This window comes from Parasteatoda tepidariorum, chromosome 5 (assembly GCF_043381705.1).
Source record: "Parasteatoda tepidariorum isolate YZ-2023 chromosome 5, CAS_Ptep_4.0, whole genome shotgun sequence".
NCBI classification, from domain to species: domain Eukaryota; kingdom Metazoa; phylum Arthropoda; class Arachnida; order Araneae; family Theridiidae; genus Parasteatoda; species Parasteatoda tepidariorum.
The window spans coordinates 83,768,758-83,795,210 of record NC_092208.1 but is presented as its reverse complement, the minus strand read 5'-3'; the positions used below and the strand labels follow the sequence as shown (position 1 = coordinate 83,795,210).

At 30.9% G+C, this 26,453-nt stretch overlaps 2 protein-coding genes across 2 annotated transcripts in view; one reads left to right on the top strand and one right to left on the bottom strand.

Annotated features, from left to right (window-relative positions):
• LOC107457049 (smoothelin-like) overlaps window positions 1-17,002 on the bottom strand; it is a 92,301-nt gene extending 75,299 nt beyond the window's left edge. The window contains exons 1-2 of the mRNA XM_071181089.1: window positions 16,942-17,002; window positions 14,487-14,581 (exon numbers count right to left, since the gene is read on the bottom strand). Of these exons, the coding sequence (XP_071037190.1) occupies window positions 14,487-14,581; window positions 16,942-17,002 (156 nt within the window). The remainder of the gene's footprint in view (window positions 1-14,486; window positions 14,582-16,941) is intronic.
• The window catches only part of LOC107457050 (WAG22 antigen-like), a 53,541-nt gene continuing 44,029 nt past the window's right edge, over window positions 16,942-26,453 (top strand). The window contains exon 1 of the mRNA XM_043048082.2: window positions 16,942-17,152. Coding sequence (XP_042904016.1) covers window positions 17,144-17,152 — 9 coding nt within the window. The 5' untranslated portion in view covers window positions 16,942-17,143. The remainder of the gene's footprint in view (window positions 17,153-26,453) is intronic.

Sequence of the window (26,453 nt, the reverse complement as noted above, 5' to 3'; positions counted from 1 at the left end):
GGATATAAAATATTAGGTGAATCTGATAATTCCATATGTAGCCGATATTGGTTGTAAAAGTGGCAGTAAAATATCGGGTGAATCGAACAATTCTATATAGGGTTCATATTGGAAATTACCAGCTCCTCTGAACCCTTATTTTAGCCAAGATTCGTGAATGTTGGTTCAATGAGGGCCCTAGTTATTTTGCTGCTAGCGTTATTTTATGCATTATTGTACCCGTTTACGCTGCCGAAAGATACATAGGATGTGGGTCTTCTGGTCCCTTTCAATCTTTAATCATGTTATTTTTGTTCCCACCGAATTCATACCTGCTTCATCAATTCTTATTAGTACTTCTCCCTCAGGCGAATATGCAAAAGCCAAAACTCATGCCACATAAGGAACTGATCTTGGCTATCAAGGAATCTGTTTACCAACAAATTGACATGCGAACAAATATGAATTACCTATGAATTCTTTTTCTCTGATTGCAATATTTATGGTTGGGTAATAATGGATTATATACTCGTTTTTAAATTTTGTTCATTGAAATGTATATCCAGTGTTGGGATGATCTTAAAATTGTTTTCATACGTATATAGAGGAAGTTATCAAAATAATGGAAACGTTCTATACTAACTCCATGTAAACAATTTTGCTTTTTACATCAAATGTGTTGATTAGCTACATGGAAGAACATACTTATAGAAATTGTGTCTTTGTTAACCATGCAAAATTTCCTTTCTAAATACAGTGAAATCTCCAAGAAAGATCACCTCTATTTACGACCCCACAGAGAGACACAGAATTTTTTCCATAGACTTTGCGCTGACGAAAACCTTTTGGAGAGACCATTAAAACCTCTCCCTGCGACCCGGAAAACATCTGCATCAATGTGGAAAAAGGTCAATGGGGGAAAAACGAAAAAATTTCAAAAGATTTAGCAAATCAAATAAGTAGATTAAAAGGTATTCAAAATATTTGTGTTAGGCTCTTATTTAGAAAATTCTTTTTGACAATACAACACCACGTTGCAGTCTGAGTGCAATGAAGACAATGCTATCTATGATTTACTTTTAGAGTTGAAAGTTAAATTTAAAAAAAAGTTAGTTTAGAAAATTTAAGCAAACAAACCTCTTCTCACCTTTTAAGGCTAACTACGACCTTCTATTCCTTCTGTATTCTACGACAGTAATTATTATGATATAAAATTAAATGCAAACTTAAACAAAAACATAATTTTTTCTGTATTCAATATATTTTTATCATTCATAATTGGTAAATTTGTTTTTACACAGAATTATATCAGTTGGGATGATTTTTATAGACGCTTAATTTTATTCATAGATCTGTCTTTTCATGACGCCAACAGAAGTGACATTGCCGCTTCGAGAAAATGACACTGCCTAAAATTAAAGTCGTCAGCGAAAGATTATGTACCTTCGATAATTTTGAAGTCATTGGAGGTAATCTCTAAGAACAACTAATCTCCAGCAACTACCATTTTACCGTGGAACGGAGCATGATCGCTCCCGAAGGGTTTCACTGTACCACTATAACTAAAAGAACATTCTGATTCTATATAAAATTATATGAACTATGTAAAAATTGATGATATTAAAGCTAGAGAACAAAAATAACTTCCCAAGTAAAATTTTTGATGGTTTTTTTATTGATGGACCAACATAATCTTGATGGTAACCATCAATAATTCCATCAAAAACCATTATATTTTTTGATTGTAAACAGGATAATTAACCGTCACACGAATGTAGGAATTCGAACTAATTTATGATGGGCCAACGTGAAAAATCCATAATTGTTTTGATGGTATATTCCTGCTGAACTAACAAGAATTATTATTAATTAAGAGTTATTATTATTATTATCATGAAAATATATTATTGTATCATTATGAACCATTACGAATTTAAATTATAGAACTTAGAAATCAAATGTTTGAACTATCATGAACAACCATCATCCCAATGTAGGAATGCGGACTGATTTATCATGGTCTAACATAAAAAAAATTATTTTGATGGTATATTCCGGAGAACCGAGGAGAATTCCCAGAAAACGACCATGGCAATGTATAGATGAAATCATCATGGACTATCTTGGATTGTTGGTCTATTCGAATCAAACTTCTCTTGATCTTGATTGTTAACCACTATGGTATTAAAGTAGCATTTTCCATCATAGAATGACGGAAGTTTGTTGGCAATATATAACGCATAATGGAAAATATTGGACCATGAACGCATAATGGAAAATATTGGACCATCAAATGGTGACCATTAAATGATGTCGGACCATCATGAATCGCACTGAAACCAACATAAACCATGAAAATTTCTTTGATGGGACAATCAAGAATTTTGACTTGGGTTCCTAAACAATCATTTTGATCGATCCGAACTTTGCATAAGTACATATGACATCATTTCTGAAAATTTCGAGCATGCCCTTTGAAACTGAGCTTGAAGTTTTTCTATGTAAATTCTCCCAAAACATCTGCTGTTAAAAGAAAACTTGCTTACAAAGCGTTACTATAAAAATGCTTCCATTATTTTGATAACTATCTGTATTTCAAATCCAATTTGGAAACTGAGTTTTGCTAAATGAACATGAAAATTGTAAGCCCGTCGGCTTATTAAATTTTTAATCATTTTGCAACGCTTAGCAAATAATTTAAACAATTTAATTTAATGACTTTTTTGCAATCTTAGATAATTTGAAGTTCTTATAATTATTCGTAATTTTGTATACGTCTAAATATTAAGGATTTGCAACATATAGCAAACATTATTGATCCTGGATTCTTATTAGTAGTTTTTTTTATTTGATTTACATAACTCAATTATTTTAAAAAATGCTGTTGAGCTTTTATAATTTGTAAAACTATTGAAATGGTGCAATATTTTGATTATTTTAGCAATAGTTATGAACTTGACATTTGATTCTCAAAATATTTAGCGGTTTCCCTTTTGAAAAGAGTTGAAAAAATGCAACAGAGACAATTTTGCTGTCATCAGTTTTGTAAAAAACATTTTCGTAACATGTGTCAGACGATAATTTAGAATGTTACTTATTCGTTGACAAAAAAAGAGTTGCTTCAAACGTTTTTCTGAGCCCTTCTTTGAAAACAAGTAAACAGTTGTCCATTCTCACAAACTGCAAAAGCTATTCAAAGCTTTTGAAATCACATTTTTAAAATACTTTGATTTTGTATTTCAAGCCACTTTCCACTACTCTTTTTTTCATTTTTTTGAAGATTTCTATTTTGCAAAATGATGAAAATGATATAATGAATAGTATAATATAAAACTAATGAATAAACGAAAACACATTATCTGTTTTTTAAAGTGTTAATGATCATTTTCTTAAATATTTACAGCAGAAATCATTGAAAATCTGATACATTATTTTAATTTTTGTTTACTTTCTTAGTCGGAATATTATGCTTAGATAAAAAAGTGTTTTCTTCATATGGTAGTTAAAATATCTTTCTTAAAAAATATTAGTAAATTTAATTTAAAATTATTTTGATCTACATCTGAATAAATTAATCATATGTTTAATGATCTTGCTATAATGTGTTAAGGCTTTTGCAAAATACAAGGTATATTTTTATTTTATTATTCCATTTACCGTTGGAAAAATTAATCCTCAGAAAAACTAAAGATTGACAGATATTATGATGATTTTCTTATAATTATTTTTAGATATTTTGTTTCTAATATGAATATATTATCAAGAGTGCAATATTAAGTTTATTATTAATTATAAATAAAAAATTTTGTGGAGTTTCGTAAGTGCGTAAAGTGCTTAAAAATTTAAGAACATGTAAAGTATTTTAAATCTTGACCTGTGTGCAAGTTATGTGTTAATTTCTTGTAAACTAAATACTTGTATTCAAACATTTTGTCCTTGAATTTTAGCATTTGTTCTAGAGTTTTTGTGTTTTGATTTAAAAAAAAAAAACATCATTTTGTGTAGGAAATCACGCAACTGAGGAAGAAATCTTTCTATGCAAATGATGCATCAAGCCTCCACACGGTTTTTAATAAGTAGTCTGCGCAGACTGTTTAAAAAGTGAACCAGTTGTGTGCATGAACCCAAATTCTTTTTTAAAAGTAATCGTGAGAAATTTATCCTATATATTTGATAATTAAATTTGTGGTGGTTGACAAGTAAATAAGACAAACCAATCATATTCATAAATTAAAATTTTTTTTTAGAGATATTTATTAATTTTACTAGATTTTGTATTAAAGGCCTCTTTCGTAAACTTATTTACCTTCATAGTGTTCTGATCAAACTACCTATCGTGTGGTGGCTTTGAATTAAAGGGGGCGTTGATCAAGCAAAGAAAAAAATTACGTCAATCATTCAATGATGCATTAATCAGAACTTATATCAGCCCGAACAATAAATGGTACATCAATCATGATTATATATCCTCAAATAATCAATGATATTTAAATCAATAATTTAAAATAACACTGTTGATCAAATGTTTTATTGCATTTATACAAGTATCTGATGGTACCTGTGTGGAGACATCAAATGTAAAATTAGTTTTTTTTCCTGAAAGCTACTGAATGTTTTTCAAACTTATTTCGATAGTTTAATTTATTTTTTGTCTGATTATACAATTTTATGAAGAACATGTAGGTTTATAAGCATACATCTGCATTTGTCTGCTCTTTTTAAAATAACACCTAAGCATCATATTACCTTAAGATATCACATTGGGAACAGAAATGTATTATTACCTTCTTCCTGCTAATCCTCATGTAGGAGAGAAGTGGGGGCAGCCGGTATTCATCCGAGTGAATTTTGAAAAACGCCTTGTTCGAAATACATTATTAAATTGTTCAAAAACAATTTTTTGCAGAGAGAAACCGATTGCTGATTTGAAATCAACAAAGCGTAAATATCTAAGCTTAGATGAAAAATCTCATGCTACTGGAAAAAAAATTGTTCTCCAATATAATCTAACTATAATATTAGGGGACCAGAAAGTAACGTCGTTTCGGTGCATTTGGTATTTACAATCAAGATTTTATTTTCAATCAATAATGTATTCACCCTCGTTAGCAACAACCTTTCAATGAAGGATCGAAAATGAATAGAAATGGATCAAAAAAAGAAATTGGTTTTTAAGACTAACGGATATTAAATAGTCCGAAACGTTATTACTTTCCGGTCCCCTTAATATATGAAACAATTATATAATTCTTGCCTGTAGAATTATATTTTCATGTTCTCTGGCAATATTTATATTCCATATGCCATTAAAGTGTAAAAGCACAAAATTATTCCTAATTTTTAAAAGATTATATAGCACATATAATAATAGTGCACTTAATATTTCATAAATACGTTTTTCGTTGCTTTATACGACTAAATCTCTGTCATCGAATCAGAACAAGACTTCTGTTTGTTTCTGAAGCCGACGAGATTTTCGCCAGAAATCGAACAAAAACGGTTCTTGGAAAAGTTCTCTTTGGACAAGAGCCTAATGTGCTTTTTTTTCTTGATTTTTTTTAAAGATCCGTCTTTAAAACCTTGCTCTGAAATTGACATTTCTTTTTTTTTTCTGCATCTTGTGTCAACATGCAGCTGTCATTTACAGATTAGAAGAGGGCTTGAGAAATCAGATAAAAGTGCCGGTTCAATCCAAAAACAAAATATTAAATTCTCATTAATTTTAGTAAATAAACATAAAGAAACGTTGACATCAGTATTGGAATGTAAAAGTCACTGAACTGTGTTACGAAAGTAAGAGACAAATATACAGCCAATGAAAGATATTGGGCTAATAAATTAATGTGACACACAACTAATATTTTGAAGGAGCATGTTACGGCTGTTGTATTCCAAATTTATCTTTCTCAGAACAGAATTCGGGGCTTAAGAATTTTCGTTTTTTGTTTACAATTATATACAGTGGATAATAAATAAGTTTTTATCACAACGAATATTTTAAAGAATCATGTTACGGCGGTTACATTCCAAATAAGTGTTCTAAATTTGTCGTTCTCAGAACAGAGTTCGAACTTATTTCAAAAGAACTTTCGTTTTTTTTTTATTTGAAGATGTACAGTTAATAATATACATTGGACTTATAAATAAATTTGAAACACAACTAACATTTCAAAGGAGCATGATCCGACTCTTATATTCCAAATGAATGCTCCAAAATTACTGTTCTCAGAACCAAGTTTGGGACTTACTTTTAAAGAACTTTCGTTTTATTATTTATGAGATATTCAGTCAATAATATAAAGGGAACTAATAAATAAATTTGAAACACAACTGATATTTTTAGGATCATGTTCCGACTGCTACATAGTGTTCCAAATTTATCGATGTATTTTTATCGATACTTTTATATTTTGCATAGTGACTGTACATAAGTATTCCAAATTTATCGCTCTCAGACAGTTTAGACTCGAATATTCCATTTTTGTAACATATAATTTTTTCATAAAGTTTAAGGTTTCTAAATCATTCATTTTAATGTTTTAATTTATCTAAGATAAGCAAGACATGCGTATTATCCAATTTATTTCAATTATTCTAAATTATATAATTAGTTCTAAACTCTATTGTAATAATCTATTGTATTGTCTATTGTAATAATTTTTCAACCCGCTTAGTAACGAAATGAATAAAATATTCACGTACATTAATCTAGTGTTATATTTGAAAAGACAGATATGCAGACAATGATAGACATTGGACTAAAAATTAAATATGAGACTAAACTAATATTTTGAATGAACATATTAGAGCTCTAATATTTCAAAAAATTATTCCCAATTTATAGTTATCAGACTAGTTTTTTTAAAGATATTTTGAAATTTTTCGTTTTTATTAGTAGTCATAAGTTATAAATGTTACCATAACAGAAGCATCAATTGAAACATATCATACCAATAGGTACGAAATTTACAACATTGAACGTTCAGATGCCAATGATCCATTTTTGGAGAATGTAAATTTTTCAAGTAGTTTAATACAGGTAAATCATTATTTTAATTGTTTGTATTTAAAAAAAAACAATTAAATATTTTAAAAGTAGTACTAACAAAAATAAAACAAATATCGATAGTTTAATTTCGGGGTAACCGCCACTAAAATTTTTTTTCCTAAGAAGGTATGTATGCATGAAACTCCTTGCTTCTATCGATAAAGTGGCAAATTAAAATAAGAAATACGTTCGCGCATTAACCTAAATTTACTACTGAAACTTTTTAAGGACCACGGGAACCCTGAATATCAGAAAGAGGGAAGGGGGCCTTCCCTTAAGAGTTGGAAAAGTTTACAACTGATTATTTTTTGTCAGATATTATTCAATAAAAATTTTAAAAATTATCTAGAGATTTTCGCATATTGTATTCTGGATTTTTGATACTAAAAATTCCAAGAATTTATCCATTTGGATTAAAATCTTCAATCTGTCTGCCTTTTGCACAAAACCTGTAGAGAACTTATGAAGCAGGTACATTTTGAAATTTCATTCGGTGTTCCTCCTACACAGTTTAATCTAGTTTTGGAGCATTGTCAGTCCTAGTTAACCAACGTCCTATTTAAAGTGTATCTGACACACTAACAACTTATTCAATACTAACAACTCATTCAAACAACGAAGAAGAAAAATGTGTTTGGCTATATTTACACAAAAACAAAATCAAATTTCTCTGTGTTACTGATTGTTTTTAGGTTACATTGGCGACAAGCTGTCTGGCGATTGAGGCAATTTGGGGCAAAGCTATGACAAACGAGCCTGTCCGACTCGTTTTGCGAAGAGAGCCCGACACAAAGTGTTCTTTCATCGGAACGGAGAGAGAGATGGGTGGTTAAAGGGATGGATTGTGAAGATCTTAAATTTGGATTTCGCCCAAATGTGTCAATGTAGAATATGATAGGAAAGCCGATTTTGGTGACAATTATTATGTATTTGTCACCATTAATTTATGCTTCTGAAAGAGATACATAAAAATGGTGTTAAAAATTTATTGTAATTATTGTATTGTTTTTTTTAATTTTATTTATTATATAAAATAAAGAAGTAATGTTAAGAAGTGTTCGTATTATTCTACTAGGTTAAATTTTTTTCTTTAAAAATATAGCTTTTTCTCATTTTATGAGTTAAAATATATTTTATGTGATATATTTAAATGCATCTTTGTTCGAGACGAGATAGAGATAATTGAATGAATCTTAATTGAAAAGCTTCAAAATTTTCACTTCAATATCTCCTCTGAGGAGTCATTGACAGTCACCACTCTAACATAAAAAAAACTTTTAGACCTCAATTAGTAACCACAATATTTTAAAATTTAAAAAAGTTACATAATAATACCGTATTTTATTTTATTTGAATTTTTTTAAATATAGCAGTCACCACCTTGGCAGCTGACCTTAAAATCCTACCACAATTATCAAAATAAACATGATAGATGGGATAGGGGCCACTGCGCGGCCCAGGTGCCCTGCTCAAAAATCAAAAGAAGAGGAAGAAGTTTTTTTTTTAAATGATTAAAAGTTTATATTAGTTCAAGCAGTATTGTAAGACGTTCTAAACGAAAAAAAGTGCCATTTTTTAAAATTTATCTTTTTCAGATTTTAACAGAATATTCTTAACAATAATCGAAGTCTGTGTACAATGTTATAGAAAAAAAATAATAATTAGGTAATAAATTATAGTAAAAAATATGGTTTTAAATTGTTGATAATTAAAAAGTTTTATTTTTAATAAAATTTTTACCCAAATACGTTGTTTATAGATATCTAAATAAATTTAAGTGTCTATGGTAACCGTATAAGAACATTACGTGCATCATCAAATTTTTATTTTGTCACCAACGCGCTTCAATTACGTTTGCTCCTTTATTAAGAAAAAAAAAAATAATTCAGTCTGTTGAGTTAATCGAATGCATTTAAAATTAAACAAGACACTTGGGAGAGTATCTGAGAAATTTTTTAGAACAATAAAATAAAAACTGGTGCGCAAAGAACTTTCATTATAATGGGTTCTACACTACGGTGTAATAAGTCCCACTCTCCAATTACTACGGAAATTCCGTCGTTTAAGATAATTTAATTCCTAGTGATAGTAATGTATTAACTGCTTGTAATCCGAATATTTTAGCTTCCTCGGGGTTGGTGAGTCGTAAATGTATTCGTACGGAATCGGAATCAGGAGGGGGAAAAAATCAAAGGAGGCAGCCTAAATGTGGGCGTGGCTTATTTGGCAAATTATGATTAATGTCACTTCGCTTGAAAATAGAGTGGGGTACCAGAGCAAATCATATATCATCATGTTCCTAAGAGTCAGTGAAGGGTCGGGACAGCCTGGTTGGTAGGGCACTGGGCCCATGTAAAAGAGGTCATGGGTTCTATCCCATAGCAAATCATGAATCTTGGGGGAACTGATCCAGGAGTTTCCTTGTCTTCTGAATTGGCTCAAAATTACAAGGCTATGGAGTTGAACATAAGTAGTCGTAAACCCAAAATTGGGTCGGCTGTTAAACGACAGTTATTAAAAAAATTAAAAAAAAGTCCTTGAGATAGGTAAATTGCATAAAAACGCAAAAGTTCGATACAGGAGAAGATACCGTTATTCATTTTGTAGAAACGGATCAACTAATTAAATAATTTTGAAATGTTGGTTTTGACATATCACAGAAAAAAAATGCCGCCTCCGAACCAATGTACAGTGAGGGGCAAAAAAAAAAAAAAAAAAGAAAAGAAACGGACCGCTTTGAATAACTTTAGATTTAATGACATGATCTTGATTATCTAGGATGAAGGGGTCACCTCAAATATGCTAATTAATAAGTGCAGACGATGTATCAAGCTACGAAATCAGACACAAAACGGGACTTTTTCTGGATAAACATACATTTTTTTAACGGATTTTGATTTCTAACCTTCAAAATAATGGGGTATATCTGAGAAATAAGGACCCAATAGTGTGAAAGCGGTCCACAGTTTGAACTTCTTGAAGCTGATTTTACTTTTTTCGTATTTCGCAATAGAAAAATTTTTCAGGAGAAATTTTTAAGCAAAGTGCACGCAATTGTAAAATTCGTTTGTCTAAGGATATACCATGCAAAAAATAACTTTTAGTAAACATTTATAAATTTTTTATTATTTCATTACCCTTAATAGTCATTTATTTATTATAGTCACACCCTTAATAGTCATTTATTTATTATTTAATAATATATTATTTTTTAATAACAGTCATTTATTTTATTTAGTAATAATAATTTTTTTAAATCGTAAGGTGTGCGATTTTTTTGCACAATTTTAAGGAATATTACATGTTTCAAGGAATTACATGTCTAAATACAAATTTTGAGCAAAATCGATCGAATAGTTGAAGAAAAATCAAATTTTAAATATCTGACCTTTTTGAAAACCAGTTTCTCAGGATCTTCTGTTCAAATTTTGTATTTTGCAATGTAATATTATATTCATTTAAATAGCAAAAAATTGTTTACATAACAATTCAAATTTTTTTTGACCATTATTAAATAAAAATTTTGAAAATAATAAATAATTGCTAAAAGTTATATTTTATGTAGAATTATCTTCGGATAAGCGAATTCCGTAATTGTATGCAAAAGTTTTTTCAATTCGCTAAATAAAATTATCATTAAGGGGTCCAAACAACTCTCTAGACCGAAACTATTCTGGGGTCAGAAGTCCGAATCGGCCGACAACAACAACAACCAGTCACTACTTGCTGTATTATTTGTCACCTGTGGCATTCCTGCACTTTATTTGAAATATTTCTTAGTGAGCCATTTAATTATACGCATTTAATCCGTTACTAATTTTTACCGAACAAGTTCTGTGTTCTTCAAAGTAGTTTTTCACAAGTGCTACGGAAATGCCGATTGGAATAACATTGTAAACATATATTTTGTTGACATCTATAGTGCGGCTTTCAGGAGAACTCCTCCAGACAAACGTCTCGCGTCGTGGCGGGCACTATGGTTACGAGGAAAGGACAATTCGAATAGGGATGTGGGGTGAATAATTTTGTCTTAATCTCAGCATAGGTTATCGTGAATAAACCAATCGACAAATTTTTTCCTACATTTTACCCCAATTAGAAATGTGCTCTCGCTTGTTACCATAGTAGCAGACACCCCCAGACATTTAGCCTGGAGGAGTTCTCCTCAAAGCCGCACTATAGCCGCCCTTTAAAATACAGCTCTTTTAATATGTGATTTGCAATTTTAGTTTTGCGGGAGTTTTGACTGAATACTTCAATCAATTAAATAAATGAGCATGAATTTAATTCCTATCACTTCTTACATTTTTAGGCGATTCCCCTTACAAAAATGTAAGGTATTTTTGAGGTTTATATGAGGTTGATTTGAGAATTATTCGAAGTTGATTCAAAAACCAACCTTAAAATATCAACATCTCAAGGTTTTAAAATCAAGGTGAAGTTTTATTCACTTATTAGGATATTTCGAGATAGATGGAAATCTGCTTTAGAACAACCAGCTTAGGGAGATTGTTTTTGAGTTATACGGAATTTTTTTACCTGCACATCCAGCAAATACGTATACTTGAGGTGTGAATAATTTCACCCGATCTAAACAAAAATTATTTCTGATTTATAGTTAAGATTGGTTTCGTGGGGTCTAAATTGAAATTTATAATTACTTTTGGATCAAAATATAAAGTCATTTTCTACCTCAGGCAAGTTTTTTGCATCTGCCAATCTCAAAAACATCTTTTTTTTTATCTTGGCCGCTCTGTTGTTAATCTATTTATATAGTTATAAAGAGCCTTGTGTTGCATTTATTTCGTCGATTTACTTCTATGCTTTTCACTTCAATTACTAACTACTAATGTTTAATTATTATGCTACTCGTTGTATACTTTTTTTCGTTTTTCTTTACTCATGTTTTTTTACTCGAATATTATTAATTGTTTTATGATTATTCTTGATTATCATGACTACTCCCAACACTTCTTGTATGGTTTCACTGACCTTCAACTTTTTTTAAATCAATTTATGTCTTTTGAATTTATTTTTTTAATCAATCTATTTCTTATCAATTTATTACTTTAACTTAATTTAGCAGTATATTTTTCGACTCATAATTCAGATGAATTGGTAAGTGCCACCTTTAGCGGCAAAAACATGTTTTAATAAGTACAATAATAAATATTAAATTTATAAAACAAAGAATCGCACATTAAAATATAAACGCATCTACCATTATAAGAAATTGCTCCAAAATATCGCAGAAAGGTAGCAATCCAGATGTTAACTATTTAAATAAAATTCCATAATAGAGTTATTTGTTAAATAAGATGAAAGTTGAAAACAATTGCTGTTTTGTTAGCTTTAAGATTAGATTGGCTACCAGATTTTAATACTTCACACAAGACTTTGATTATAACTGATGTCCCATTTTTAGAACTTGCAATTCTGTCAAATAAAGATTGTTATAACTTAATTATCCCATTCCTTGCCCTCATTTTCAGACGTTAGTTATTTATTACTCTCTACAGATCTAAAATTATTTCTTTACAATTTTTTTAAACTAAAAATAAAAGATGACAGAATTTAGCAGCAAACACAAATATTATCTAAAATATATAAACTATATTGGGAATACTTTCATTTGAATAAAGAGACTTTTTACTTGTTAATTTTTCACACTGAATACTAAAACGTTCATTTGCAACGCCACTATGTACTAGAATTACAGTGGTGAGGCTTTTAACGCATTGGCAAAATTCTTTAAGCTTTGGTTTTTAAATATCTACCATTCTAAAAAATATAAAACAGAAAGCGTAGTAGTTGGCTGGCATGCTTATGAGTTAGTAGCCACAATATTTTAAAAATTGTGAATTACTGCAAGTAAAATTCATACTCNCTGGCCCGGAATGTTGATGACTTCGTTCGACAATTGGATCAAATTTGGCAAGAAATACCGCAAGAGACCATCCGGGAGCTTTATCGGTCTATGCCACGCCGTGTGGCAGTATGTATCCAGGTTGGAAGCTGGTCAAGACCTTATTGAACTTGTTACTGTAACTCTGCAATAAATTATTCAATTGTTCTGAAATTTCAATCGTTTACTATTGTCTTCCTATCCACCAATTTTCGTGTATATCGGACAACTCCTTCTTGGTGCGTCGATCTTTTTGTTATAGATATAGAGTGTAGTTATAAAGACCCTCGTGTTGTATTTATTTCGTCGATTTACTTTTATGCTTTGCACTTCAATTACTAACGACTAATTTTTAACTATTATGCTACTCGTTGTATACTTTTTTTCGTTTTTCTCTACTCATGTTTCTTTACTCGGATATTATTAATTGTTTTATGATTATTCCTGATTATTATGACTACTCCCAACACTTCTTGTGTGGTTTCACTGACCTTCAACTTTTTTTAAAATCAATTTATGTCTTTTGAATTTATTTTTTTAATCATTCTATTTCTTATCAATTTTCTACTTTAACTTAATTCCGCAGTATATTTTTTGACTCATAATTCAGATGAATTGGTAAGTGCCACCTTTAGCGGCAAAAACATGCCTTAATAAGTACAATAATAAATATTAAATTTATAAAGCAAGGAATCGCACATTAAAACATAAACGTATCTACCATTATTAGAAATTGCTCCAAAAAATCGTAGAAAGGTATCAATCCAGATGTTAACTATTTAAAATTAATTCCATGATAGAGTTATTTGTTAAATAAGATGAAAGTTGAAAAAATTCCTGTTTTGTTAGCTTTAAGATTAGATTGACTACCAGATTTTAATACTGCATACGAGACTTTGATCATAACTGATGTCCCATTTTTAGAACCTACAATTCTGTCAAATAAAGATTGTTATAACTTAATTATCCCATTCCTTGCCCTCATTTTCAGACGTTAGTTATTAATTACCCTCTACAGATCTAAAATTATTTCTTTACAATTTTTTTAAACTAAAAATAAAAGCTGACAGAATTAAGCAGCAAATGCAAATATTATCTAAAATATATAAACTATATTGGGAATGCTTTCATTTGAATAAAGAGACTTTTTACTTGTTAATTTTTCACACTGAATACTAAAACGTTCATTTGCAACGCCACTATGTACTAGAATTACAGTGGTGAGGCTTTTAACGCATTGGCAAAATTCTTTAAGCTTTGGTTTTTAAATATCTACCATTCTAAAAAATATAAAACAGAAAGCGTAGTAGTTGGCTGGCATGCTTATGAGTTAGTAGCCACAATATTTTAAAAATTGTGAATTACTGCAAGTAAAATTCATACTCGTACTCATATGTGATGATTATCTCAGCATCAGCCCCGCTAGGGGCTCTAACTAATTCATCTGAGTGGAAATAAATAATAAATCGCCGAAGCGCAACTGAAAGGTGAAAGTTGGGGTTCAGTATCTTTTACTGAGAGAAAATTAAAATAAAGTAGTGAGATTGAACAAACAAGTTTAAGAGAGAGAAGAGGTTCTGTGACAGACTGCCTCGCCTCCCTTCGAGGTATAACCCCCGAGCTTCTCGGGTGCACAGTAGCCACATAGCCTTAGAGAAAAGGATAAATACATAATATATGCGCAAAATTACTTACAAGTATTTACAGCTATTTGCAAAATTTACGGAACAAAACTCCGTCGGATAGGAAAAAGGTGGTTGCCGGGCTATATTTTATGTTGTCTTTGATGAGCTCAAAATCAAAATTTTTAAAGTAATTGCACGTATGACAAGAGAGTGCATCTCTGAAGAAACTTGCCCATAGTTCAGCTATGTGCTCATCTATTTTGTTGATTTTTAACTCTCGTCTTAGATCTTTCATTCTCATGGATCTGGTGCAAGTAAAATTCAGGGCTGAAAGCCCATATATATCGAGACGGAAAAGAGTAAAAACTGGTAACAAATAAATTTCATTTTTTTAGTTTTTTTCCGGGAATAATAAAAATCCATAACTACCAATTGTTTTTAACGGATGCAATTTTTATACAGAATTGCCTCTTCGCAGTGAAAAATTTCCTTACAGTGAATTGTTATTGTTGAGAATAGATAAACTCCTCCCGATAATTATCTAATATTGAAATAGTTCGACCAGTATTTTATCTTTTCCGTCCCGCTTTCAGGCCTGGTAAAATTATGCATTTTACTTGCAGTAAATAGAGGCAGGTGAGTCATATAAGCATTCTCAGGATGTCGATAATCAGGGTAAAAAAAGATAAAACTGGTAGTCATACTATTTTTATAGCAGCTTCTTGTGTGCTGGGGTAATAATAGTTTTCTTTATTTGATTCACTACTACTTAGTTCGAATGAAAAATTGTACAGTTACACTTTTAACACGCAAGGATTGGATTTGTTAGATTTAAAATGAAAGCAAAAATAAGTCTGTCAAATTAGCTAAACCCAAACAAAAGCTACCGCTTTTTATTTTTTATTATCCTGATTCCGTACGATTGACTCGCTCGTTCCGAAAAGGTTAATTGATTTAGTGCTTACAATTGCAGGCGTGCCAACTACTACGCCAAGTTTCTTAAAGAAATTTAATAACGCTATATTTCAGATTTTTTTGGCAATTTTGCCAATATTTTAAGAGCTTAAACAAAGTGGTGGTCACTTGAACTTATAAGTTTTTCGTGAGTAGTGGTGTGGAAAAAAAAGTTTAGATGAATAAAAAATAATATACTAAACTATTAACTTAGCTAAATGGTTACAAAAAGAGTGGAAAGTTGGCAGTCCTGACAATTGTTCATATAGCATTTTCAAGTACTAGCAATCAAAGTGTTAACAGAGATGCCAACTAGCTCCGGACAGCAAATACATATTTTAAAGTGGTAGTTTATCAATTGTGATTCTTGGTTTAATAAATTCTATTTGGTAGATTTTTATTCACCACTATTTCTAAATAATTTGTAGGCTTATTCTTTCTTTTGAATGCATTGAGATTTAGAATTTACCACAGATACAACCAAGTCAGATCTCACTAGTACCAGATGGAAGGGTAAAAGGCCCCTAAAGGCCCTGAGCAATCCCAAATGATGATGATGATGAGATTTAGAGACCTAAATGCTGGATAATTCAAAATGTTTTTTAATTCAACTTGTAAATACTTCATGATGAATGGGTTAGGGGCCGCTGCGCGGCCCAGGCACCCAATTTTAGATAAATAAAGAGAAAGAGAGATTTAGAACTTATTAAATTTTTTACACTGGATATTTAAAACATGTATCATCTTTGCTCAAGCGTCAAAATCCAAAATGCTTAAATCCGAAAATGTATCCGAAATGTAAAAATCTTACTGAAAACACTTTCTTTTGAATGTATTGAGATTACGAACCTGTTAACTTTTTACATTGGATATTTAAATCATGAATCATTCGACATCTTTCCTCATGTGCCAAAATCCAAATTGCAGAAATCTAAAAAAAGTATCCAAAATGTATAAACCATATCGAAAATACTTTCTTTGGAATGAAGAGATTTAGTACTTGTTAATCTTTACACAGGATATTTTAATCATGTGTAATTCTTCATCTATCCTCATGTGCCATTCCTCATCGATATTTTTTTTTTTTTAAAAATAGAAATTACTTGAAAACTATATCATTATTTCCAAACATGAAGGCATTCTACATCCGATCCTATAGCAGTAGGGCATGAATTAAACTTACTTTCAAAATTCGTTTTAATTTGATTAAAATCTAAATGGCTCGACACATGAATATATTAAAAAAAAAATTAACAGTTGGTCAACAATTTGTGTATATCTTTGTTCCCATCAAAGCGTCCTTGCCTGTGAAATTCTTCAAATAGCGAAGGAAGGGCCACGTGCTTTACGTAACGCTCAATACTGTTCCATTCTTTGCCACCGTCGAACGTGTCTTGATGTAACAATTAAGTCAAGATCATCTCAAATACTTTCGATTGTGACCTCCTCGTACAATATTGTCGCTCTCGACGTGCGACCCTTGACTGTCATCTCGGAGATGAGCATAAATCAACCCCAGGGCAGCGAATATCTTTTTCGAATAGAGTATATAAACTCGGGAATGATCGACAGTCGTCACTGGCTTCCTTTTGCTCTCTCAGCAATCATCAGCCCTTAATTAACAGCCTGAAAATGAAACTAGTAAGTATACTTCTTTCTTTGGTATCATTTCCTGCTGTTTTATTACAACAATTTCCCTCCTTTTCTCTGTTTATTTCAAAAAAGAGAAAAGTAGCTCTGGATTTTCACTAGTAACACTTTTTCTTTTAGTTAAAATATAGATTTTTCTATCACAGTCATATTAGTAATTTAAATAATTCTATGTGGGATCTGTAGTCATTTTGAAGTTTCCATTCGCTGGTAAAATGAAAGCAGATATATAAAGCCAGTTGTAATAAGCACGCATGCAATACCCTTTTTACAAATTACTTGTTTTTTGTTTATTAATTCTTTAACGCCAATGGGATATTGGTTTCCCTTTTTAATACTTTTTCCGACGCTCTGATTACATTCAAAAGTACAATGTAGCAATTTTTTAATTAAAAAAAACAGTCTAATAGTTACTAAAAAAATCTGTTTGATTAACGGAATTATATTTGCACTAAAACATAAAGTTTAAAAGAAGTAATTGTTCAAAAATTAATCAATAATGAATTGTGTAAATTAAAAAAATTTCAATGATTTTTAGATCTTTCCCTTAGATCTAAATAAGCGCAAACTTGAAAATAAATTATTTGGAAGGGAGGCGTGTTTGGAAGTTATTATCTTTAATGCTGAAAAAGACAACGTAGTTCCCTGCTGCAATATAATACTAATAATAATATAAATGTAATTAACAAATAATTAAGTGCTAATTATAATATGTAACAAACAAATAATAAGAAATGCTGAATATATTATTTTTCAATTATTTTGACCTAAATTAATATAAAATAATGAAAAAAATATGAAGAATATGTTTAATTAAAAATTCTACTTCAAACAGTACACCACTTTTTTAGACATTAATCATTTAAATTACTGCCAGCCTACTTCCTTTTAATTTAGAGGGTGTCTCCTACGGAGAACGGTGTTTGGTGTTTTATATTCTCCTTTAGATTCCATACTAATAAACTCTGAATTAGTACGTTTAATTATCTAATAAAATGTTTTTGGAAAGTAACTTTTCTCATAACCACGCTATGTGTGTAACACACCTGCCAAGTTTCGCTCTTTCCAAAAATGGATTTCACAAGTGGTAGGAAAACAATTACCGATCAGTAATATTATTCAAAACTATATTTACATATGGACAAAGTTAAATTTCGCTAACTTTAGTTGCATTATGCCTTTATATATTTGTTAAAATTACTTAGATGTAGTGGTGATCAAACTTATTTATAATAGTTATTGTAATTCAAAAAGTTATATATACAGTTATAATAATATACCTTTATATATTTATAAAAGACTAATAAACAATAGTTGTTTAACCAGTTTTCATATTTTTGGGTTTTAAGTTTTTGCATTGAATTGTCAGTTCACTAGCTCTATACGGCTAACTTACTGCTATTTTCCTATTTCCATATAGCATATTAAATTTATATATATTTTTGTCTCATTTTTTGACATAAACACTTTTGACTAATGTATCAAATCATTATGTTTCAAATTAACAGTGTATCAAATCATTGTTTATAGGTCGTTAGTCTTCTAACGTTGTTGGTCGTCTCCAATATTGGAGCTCAACGGATCAAAGGAGGAGGAGGATTGTTAACGGTGAGAACGATTATTTGCTGATCACATATTTTTCATAAACCACTAAATGTTTCAAGAAATCATTTCTGTTGAAACAACGCGGTTAATATGTATTTTGTAAAACACCATAAATTGTATCTGGTATTTCACTGTTATCTCATGTAAATTCTGAAAAACACGTATAGTACCTATCTGGAAACAATACAATGGATTAGTTTAATGCAAAAAATTGCTTTTTTAAAAAGAGAAGCGTATCATTATATTATACCAAGTGCTGTAAATGATAAATTAATAGACAATCTTACCATTTACACTGATACCGATAAAAAAGTTAAATATGTTGTATTATGGTAAAAAAAAAGTTTATTGATTAGTGTTAAAATTATTGCAGAATTTCAAAGTTTCTGAATTCTTTATCAGAAAACAAACAAAGGAAATGAAATAAATAAAATTTTACATAAACGAAAAGCTAATATAAAACATTAACTTGTAATCAATATTTATTAATCGTTTAAAATAAATTAAAATAACATGACTATATCTCTTGATTCTTAGCTATATTTAAACACTTCATTCCATTAATTATTATTATTAAAATTTTGAATAATGCGAAAACAGATTTGGCATTTTTTGAACAAAAATTAATTCTTAACATTTGCAGAAAAAATTTCGTTTAATTAAATACAAAACGTTACGAATTATCGGAATACAAAAAAAGAAACAAAAGGAAAATATAATAAATTTATGGACGAAAATTGAATTGCAGCCTTTTATTGCAGCCTCTATCAACTATAAATGTAAAGTAGGTTTAAATATATTAAAAAAAAATTAAAAATATAAAGAAATTATTGCCTAATTCTAACCTTAAATGTATCAAGATTTCGTGTTTTTGAATTTATTTCTAATTTTAAATAAATAAGAATAAGGTTCTTATTTATTTAAATAAGATTCATAAAAACTATGATATTGGAATAAAATATAAAATAATAATTAATACCAAAAAATGTAAATTTCTTCAAACTGAGAGTACTTAGTGCCATCTATTTGGCAAAATTGGAACTTCTGTTTATACCTTGTTAAAACAAACCATGAGCAGTTATTATTGTAAAAAAGGACTTCGCTCTTTTATTCATTCTTAATAAGTCTTTGTTATTTATAAAATATGATATATCTTACATTGACTGGAACTTGTGTTCGTCTCAAATTTTATTTAATAAATATTGAAACTAAATTGTAGGTGATAAATAAATATTTATTATTCCAATGTAGCAAAAGAACGCTTAAAGCATTTAAGTATCAATTATCAATTAATTAATTAGGGGATTATATTTATAACTAAATTTGCATTTTCATCCTAAGAATCTTGTAATATTTTATTTTTTCAGAGTCCTCGTGTTTTTGGAGGTAAAGTTGGTGAGTACAACTTTTCATTTATTAATTTATTTCCTTTTAATATAAAGCTCAACTATAATTTAAAATGTTAATATCAAAAAAAGACTGGCAAATCACAACCTCAAATGTTAATTATTTATTTCTTCCTTTAAGTTTGAGATTATTTTAATAAATTAATCAGTGACTGAAAAACAACGGTCTTAAAAAAAACACATTATTCGCATTTTGTCAAAGTTATTAACAGAAATAATTTATGGTGTAAATTAATTTGTATTTGACGTTTAATTAATATAGGNTGTAAGGTGAATGCCCGAAATATTTGTTATATTCGTTTTGATATTAATTTATTCGTTGATATTATTATATATTCGATATTTTAATATCTGCTGAGGATAGATTGGGAGAAACATCAGTGCTCCGAGTATAGGAGAAATGTATACCGGGTAGTGGCACTAAGCCAGAGAAAATACTCAGTGTAGGGTATATCGGGCAACGGCACTTAACTAGACCTAGTATATATTTTGGACATTTACCAAAGCGACTATGTGATTGTCAACATTCACCGGTGGAAGTCATCAACAACCAATTTTGATCATTCACAGTAACATAAATACTTCAGATTCAATGCTTAGTGCTAAATATATCATATACTTAATTTATAATAATCTACTAATCACTTGAAAAATTTAAATCATAGCATTTCCTTCAGTTTAAAGTTAATTATGAACTTAGTTTATTATTATTTATGCTTGATAACAGTATTTTAAGTCAATTCATTTTAAATTTTCATCTTTAAAAGTATGTACGAAGTCCTTCTCTTAGAATTTAAAGTTTTAGATTGCTTTAACTAGTTTTAATTAATAGTTTCATAATTATCAGAAAAAGATATGGCCATGAAGAATATGTACTTAAAATAATGAAATGACGGTTATTCTTGATATTTGACCAATACAAAATAAATAATTAAATAAATAAAAAATATCGTCTTAAAGTTAATTTTTTATGAATTTTACAGTTGCTGTTCTTTTAATTTCAATTTTAGGTAGATAACCTACAATTAATTGTAATTATAATGTTTTTGTGACGAAAACCTTTCTTATTATTTAGTTAAAGTTTTTGATTCATTACGGTGGATATTTAATCATATTCATTTTCATTATAGTGAATCTTATAGTAGATATATTTTATAGTAACAAATGTTCTAGAACCTACTGCTTATTTCTTGGGATAGGCGAAGATCTTTTACTTTTATTCCGATTTTTATAAATGAAATTTTTTTTCGTCTTTTTGTGTTTTAACAATTGGATTTTAATTTTAGGCGGAGGAGGAGGTGTACATCATACAGCTGTCGTGCAAGATCCCCTTTCAGGTGCTCCAGTTGTCGTATCTAAGGTGTCTCCTATCGGAGGAGTTAAAGGTGGTGGACTAGGAGCTGGTTCCGTTCAACTTTCCGTTGGCGATGGCCTTTTTGGAAACAGAGGACTCTACCGAGTTGGTCAATCTCAAATTCCTTATGGACTCTTAGGCATGGACTACGGATCATATCCCGCTTCTTTACTCACAGCTCCAAGGTCACTTAGGAGGAAAACAATTGTGTCTGATAACTTGTCCGGACTCAGACCTGTTGGATTTGGCAGTCGACTTGCAGGCCCCTCTAAAATTGGTGGTGGTGGAGCATTGCACCACACTGCCGTAGTTCAAGACCCTCTTTCAGGTGCTCCAGTTGTCGTATCTAAAGTGTCTCCAATCGGAGGAGTTAAAGGTGGTGGACTAGGAGCTGGCTCTGTTCAACTTTCCGTTGGAGATGGTCTTTTCGGAAATAGAGGACTCTACCGAGTTGGTCAATCTCAAATTCCTTATGGACTTTTAGGCATGGATTATGGATCTTATCCTACTTCTCTTCTCACTGGCCGAAGAGGACTTGGCAAAACAATTTTGTCTGATAATTTGTCTGGTCTTAGACCAGTTGGTTTTGGAGGTAAACTCGGTGGTGGTGGATCTGTACATCATACCGCTGTAGTACAAGACCCTCTTTCAGGTGCTCCCGTCGTCGTTTCAAAGGTGTCTCCGATTGGAGGAGTTAAAGGTAGTGGACTAGGAGCTGGTTCTGTTCAACTTTCCGTCGGAGATGGTCTTTTTGGAAACAGAGGACTCTACCGAGTTGGTCAATCTCAAATTCCTTATGGACTTTTAGGAATGGATTATGGATCATATCCTACTTCTCTTCTCACTGGCAGAAGAGGACTTGGCAAAACGCTTTTGTCTAATAATTTGTCCGGACTTAGACCAGTTGGTTATGGGGGCAAACTTGGAGGTCTTGCCAATGGAGGACTGGCTGGGATTGGTGCTACGCAAACCACCATCGTGCAAGAAGAAGACCCATTTACAGGAGCTATCACAACAAGCCAAATATCCCAAGCTGCTCAAGATCCATTCGAAACTGCAATCCAAGAAACTCTTGCAGATGCTGCCCTCAGCCAAAGCGTGCAAAGTTTGGTAGATCCTCTCGGAAGTGGTCAAACTCAAGTATCTGTAGATGACTTCGGTGGTGTCACTCAAGTTAAGGAAACAATTGTTTCAGATCCTCTTACTGGAGAATTAAACAAAGTAACCGAAGTGACCAAGAGCGGAGGAGGTCTCGCTCAACAAAACATTGCTGATGCCATCGTGCAGGAAAATATTGCTTCTGGTCTTGGAAGGGCAAATCTTGGAGCATACTTGCCACGTTTGTCATTTTTGTCACAATACCCTTACGATTTTTCCGATGCTGGAGCTTTGAGATCAATTGTTTCCAGGCCTCTTATTCAGCAACAACAAGAAGTGGAACAAATTTTAGTGAAATAAAAAGCAACGAACTATGAAATAATTTTTGGTGTAATATACTTCATTTTAGAATAAATGGGCAGTCAATATTATGTGATCTACGTTAATACATATTTTTTTGTGTTGTTTTTATTATACGTTGTACAAGTCACGCATAGCAATAAATATTTATTTACTTAGTTCTTGATTGCTTATTAATAAAATGTATATTTCCCACTAAAAAAACCTTTTTTGAAAAAAGAAGCATGCGTTGTAAGATTTGTAGAATTTTAAAGTTTAAACTTCAAGTACTCCTTTCCGCTTTCTATTAATTTAAAACTTTATATTACCACCCTGAAAAATCAGAAATAAACTGAACAACGGAAAAGTGGATGAAAAAGATTTTTTTGAAACAAGAATGAGTTTAATAATGAAAACTTTGATCTTTTCACGATTCTATGGTAATATAATATCTTTTCGAAATATATACATGAACATTTGGGCAAAATTGTAATGATGTTTCCTTGTTAGTGTTTATTTCCCCTTTTAATTACACTGAAATAACTGTTTTCTTTTATAATATAGAAAATCTTGTATGGAGGAGTTCGAATAAAGATTGGGCTAACACTAATAGAATTAATGATCAGCTAATAAAATACCGCAATTCTGGTAGATTGTTGCATTCTTCATTTTATAGTGGATATTCGGTAAATTATTGCTTGCTAATAGTTTACCGTAATTTTGGTGGAGTATAGCATTCTTCCTTACTGTTAAGATATGATTGCAACTAACACCCAAAATAAACTGTAAGGTATTTAGCACATATTTTTCACAAGGATCTCAATAATTTAAATAATAGTGTTTAGTGTTTAAAGCAGAAACCTTAATGCAGAACCTTAAAGCAGAAACCTTAGAATATATTCTTTTTTAGTGGTAGCTAAGATAGTGCATTAATATTTTTATGACCGAGATTTAAAGTAACTTTTTTCCATCACTACTTTTAATTATTTGCCGGCCAGGAGGCCGAGCGGTTAGCTCGCCTGACTGCGAAGCCATTGGCTGCGGGTTCGAATCCTGCTCTGGGCATGGATGTTTCTCTCTCTCTCTCTCTCTTTGTGCTGTCCTCTGTTGCGTGTGTGTGATGTGTGAATGTGGCCCACCCTATAAATGGGTTTGTGGCAGTGTGGCGTGAGCAACGTTGCTCGCCTCCGAGACTTTGGTTCACAGGTGCCCATTGGGTAGAGCTGAATGAATAACAATTCCCGCATCTACATAGGCAAGGAATTAAATTCAGTGCCTGCCATTGGAAAAAAACGTTTAATTATTTTAACAGTAAATTAAAGGTTAGACAGAGAAATGGTCATGCTCCAAAATCCTTATAAAGTTCTGTTTTTTCATTTTTTTTTTTAAATTAATGCGGCTTTAGTTGGCGGCCACTGACAAATACGTATAAACTCAAATGTTGAAGGGTTATGTAATAAGTACCAAATATACTTATATTGGTATAAAATATATTGGTATATTTGGTGATTATTAAAACTGCACCAATCATTTTTAATACCTATACTTAGGAATTAAATGTTTCACGGCCCCTCGACTGAGATATGTACCTGAGAAAATCACTTAATAGTGGTCAATTTTAATTGTCATGAATCGGTCGAGAGCAATAGCATCATGCCAAGAGATGCTAATTACAATTTATCTTTATTCCATTGGTATGAATTACAAACAAAGAGCTCTTCTTACTTCAATAATGTAAGGCCACCGAAGATTACAACACATAACATTAAGTCAAATAAAAAAAAAATATTTTGGCTATACTTAGTGGAAGAACCAGATAATTGCCCTTTTCAGAAAGTAAAGAGAACACACGCATCCGAATTATTTTATTATCAATTTATTAGAAGGTGGGACTTATAATTCTTTTGCTTTATTTTATTTACCACTGCCTAATCTATGGGAATCTATCTAATCTATAAAAATGAATGTCTGTGAGTGTGTCCTTTATAGACTCTTAAATCATGCAAATTAAATCGACGAAACTTAGCATACAGATAGTTTGAAGTAGGAGGTCGATATTAGAGCATTCTACGACGAACCGTTCGAACGGGATGTGTGACAAACGAAATGGAATTTTCTGATTGGTTAAACGTTAGTCATTGTCTTAAATACAACTATAGACTATTCAGTTTTGTCACATGTTTTACGAATTACATCAGGGACACTATCTAACTTATAACTCGATTTGATAAAAAAAATAGTTTATTGCAGGAATTTGAGTATAGAATTATTTTATATTCTCCATGCCATATAAATTCAATGAGCAACATGATGTGGTAACACGCGAGGGCTACACTACATACTGAAATGGAAACACCATTTCAGTATTCTCAGTGCTTTCCAATTTTGATAATGTTTTATTTTTATTTTTGTCTATTCATTGTGGGGCCTCGGTGCACTGTCAGTTTGGGTTAATTCCACTAGCAACAGAAAGGCTCCTGTGTGTTTGCAGGCAGTGTGTCCCCTGAAGAAGTGCTGTCTTGCAAACACACATTTATATTTTCATTTTTAAAGATTTTATATATGTCTTAGTATCTAAATTAATTGAAATAAAATAATATAAGCTATGCGCTTAAAAGCAAAGTTAAAGGAGAAAGGGTTAATAAAAAATTTGCTTAGGAAAACCGTAGAAAATCACCATTCACAGATGACGCTTAATTCATATGTATCCCTGACGGTACTATATACTATTGGTATTATACTAATTGCATACCTGCCAACTTTTAATCTCTACCATCATCATTTTTCCCAGTGGTATTAAAATGGAATTAAAACTTCAATTTTAAGCAAACAAATACGTTGTGTTTGAAAAAACTTAAGTTGACAACCATGCTAGTAACGCATATTAATATATGTGCTTCATTTTTGTAAGAATAGTGGTGATCAAAATCATTTAAAAATTAAGTTTATAAAAAAAAATAGTATATATTTACTACCACTTTAAATATGAAAAAAAAATCTTCCAGAAAATCCGGAAGAGTTGGCTTGGAGTAGTTTTGATAAGCATTCTACAACCGGTTTTCCGTGGTTTCAGAAAATATTTTCCCTGTGGTGGCAAAGATCTATATTATATAAAACGCTAATACGTATGTAACAATAAAACCGATGATATTTCTTTTCTCGCGTTGGCAACAGTTTTCATTTTTAATTGATAGGCTTCGGTGCGCAAAAGCACGTAGTGAGCATCATATCGCTGATCTATATTATATAAAAAGTGATGGTGGTTTGAGACTGACGGTCTTTGTCAGCTGTCAAACAGCTACCCGGTCTGGTACCCTGGTACCAATTGTGACTGGGTGGAGTGAGCCATGCTGATTGATTTTTGGCTTTAGCAATGGAGAAGAGCTCTGAGGATGTAAGAGACACTGGAGGCGCAGTGGCCTCAGCTGCACCTGCCTTGGCAAGACTATCTGCCATTTCATTGCCTGATATATCTACGTGTGAGGGTATC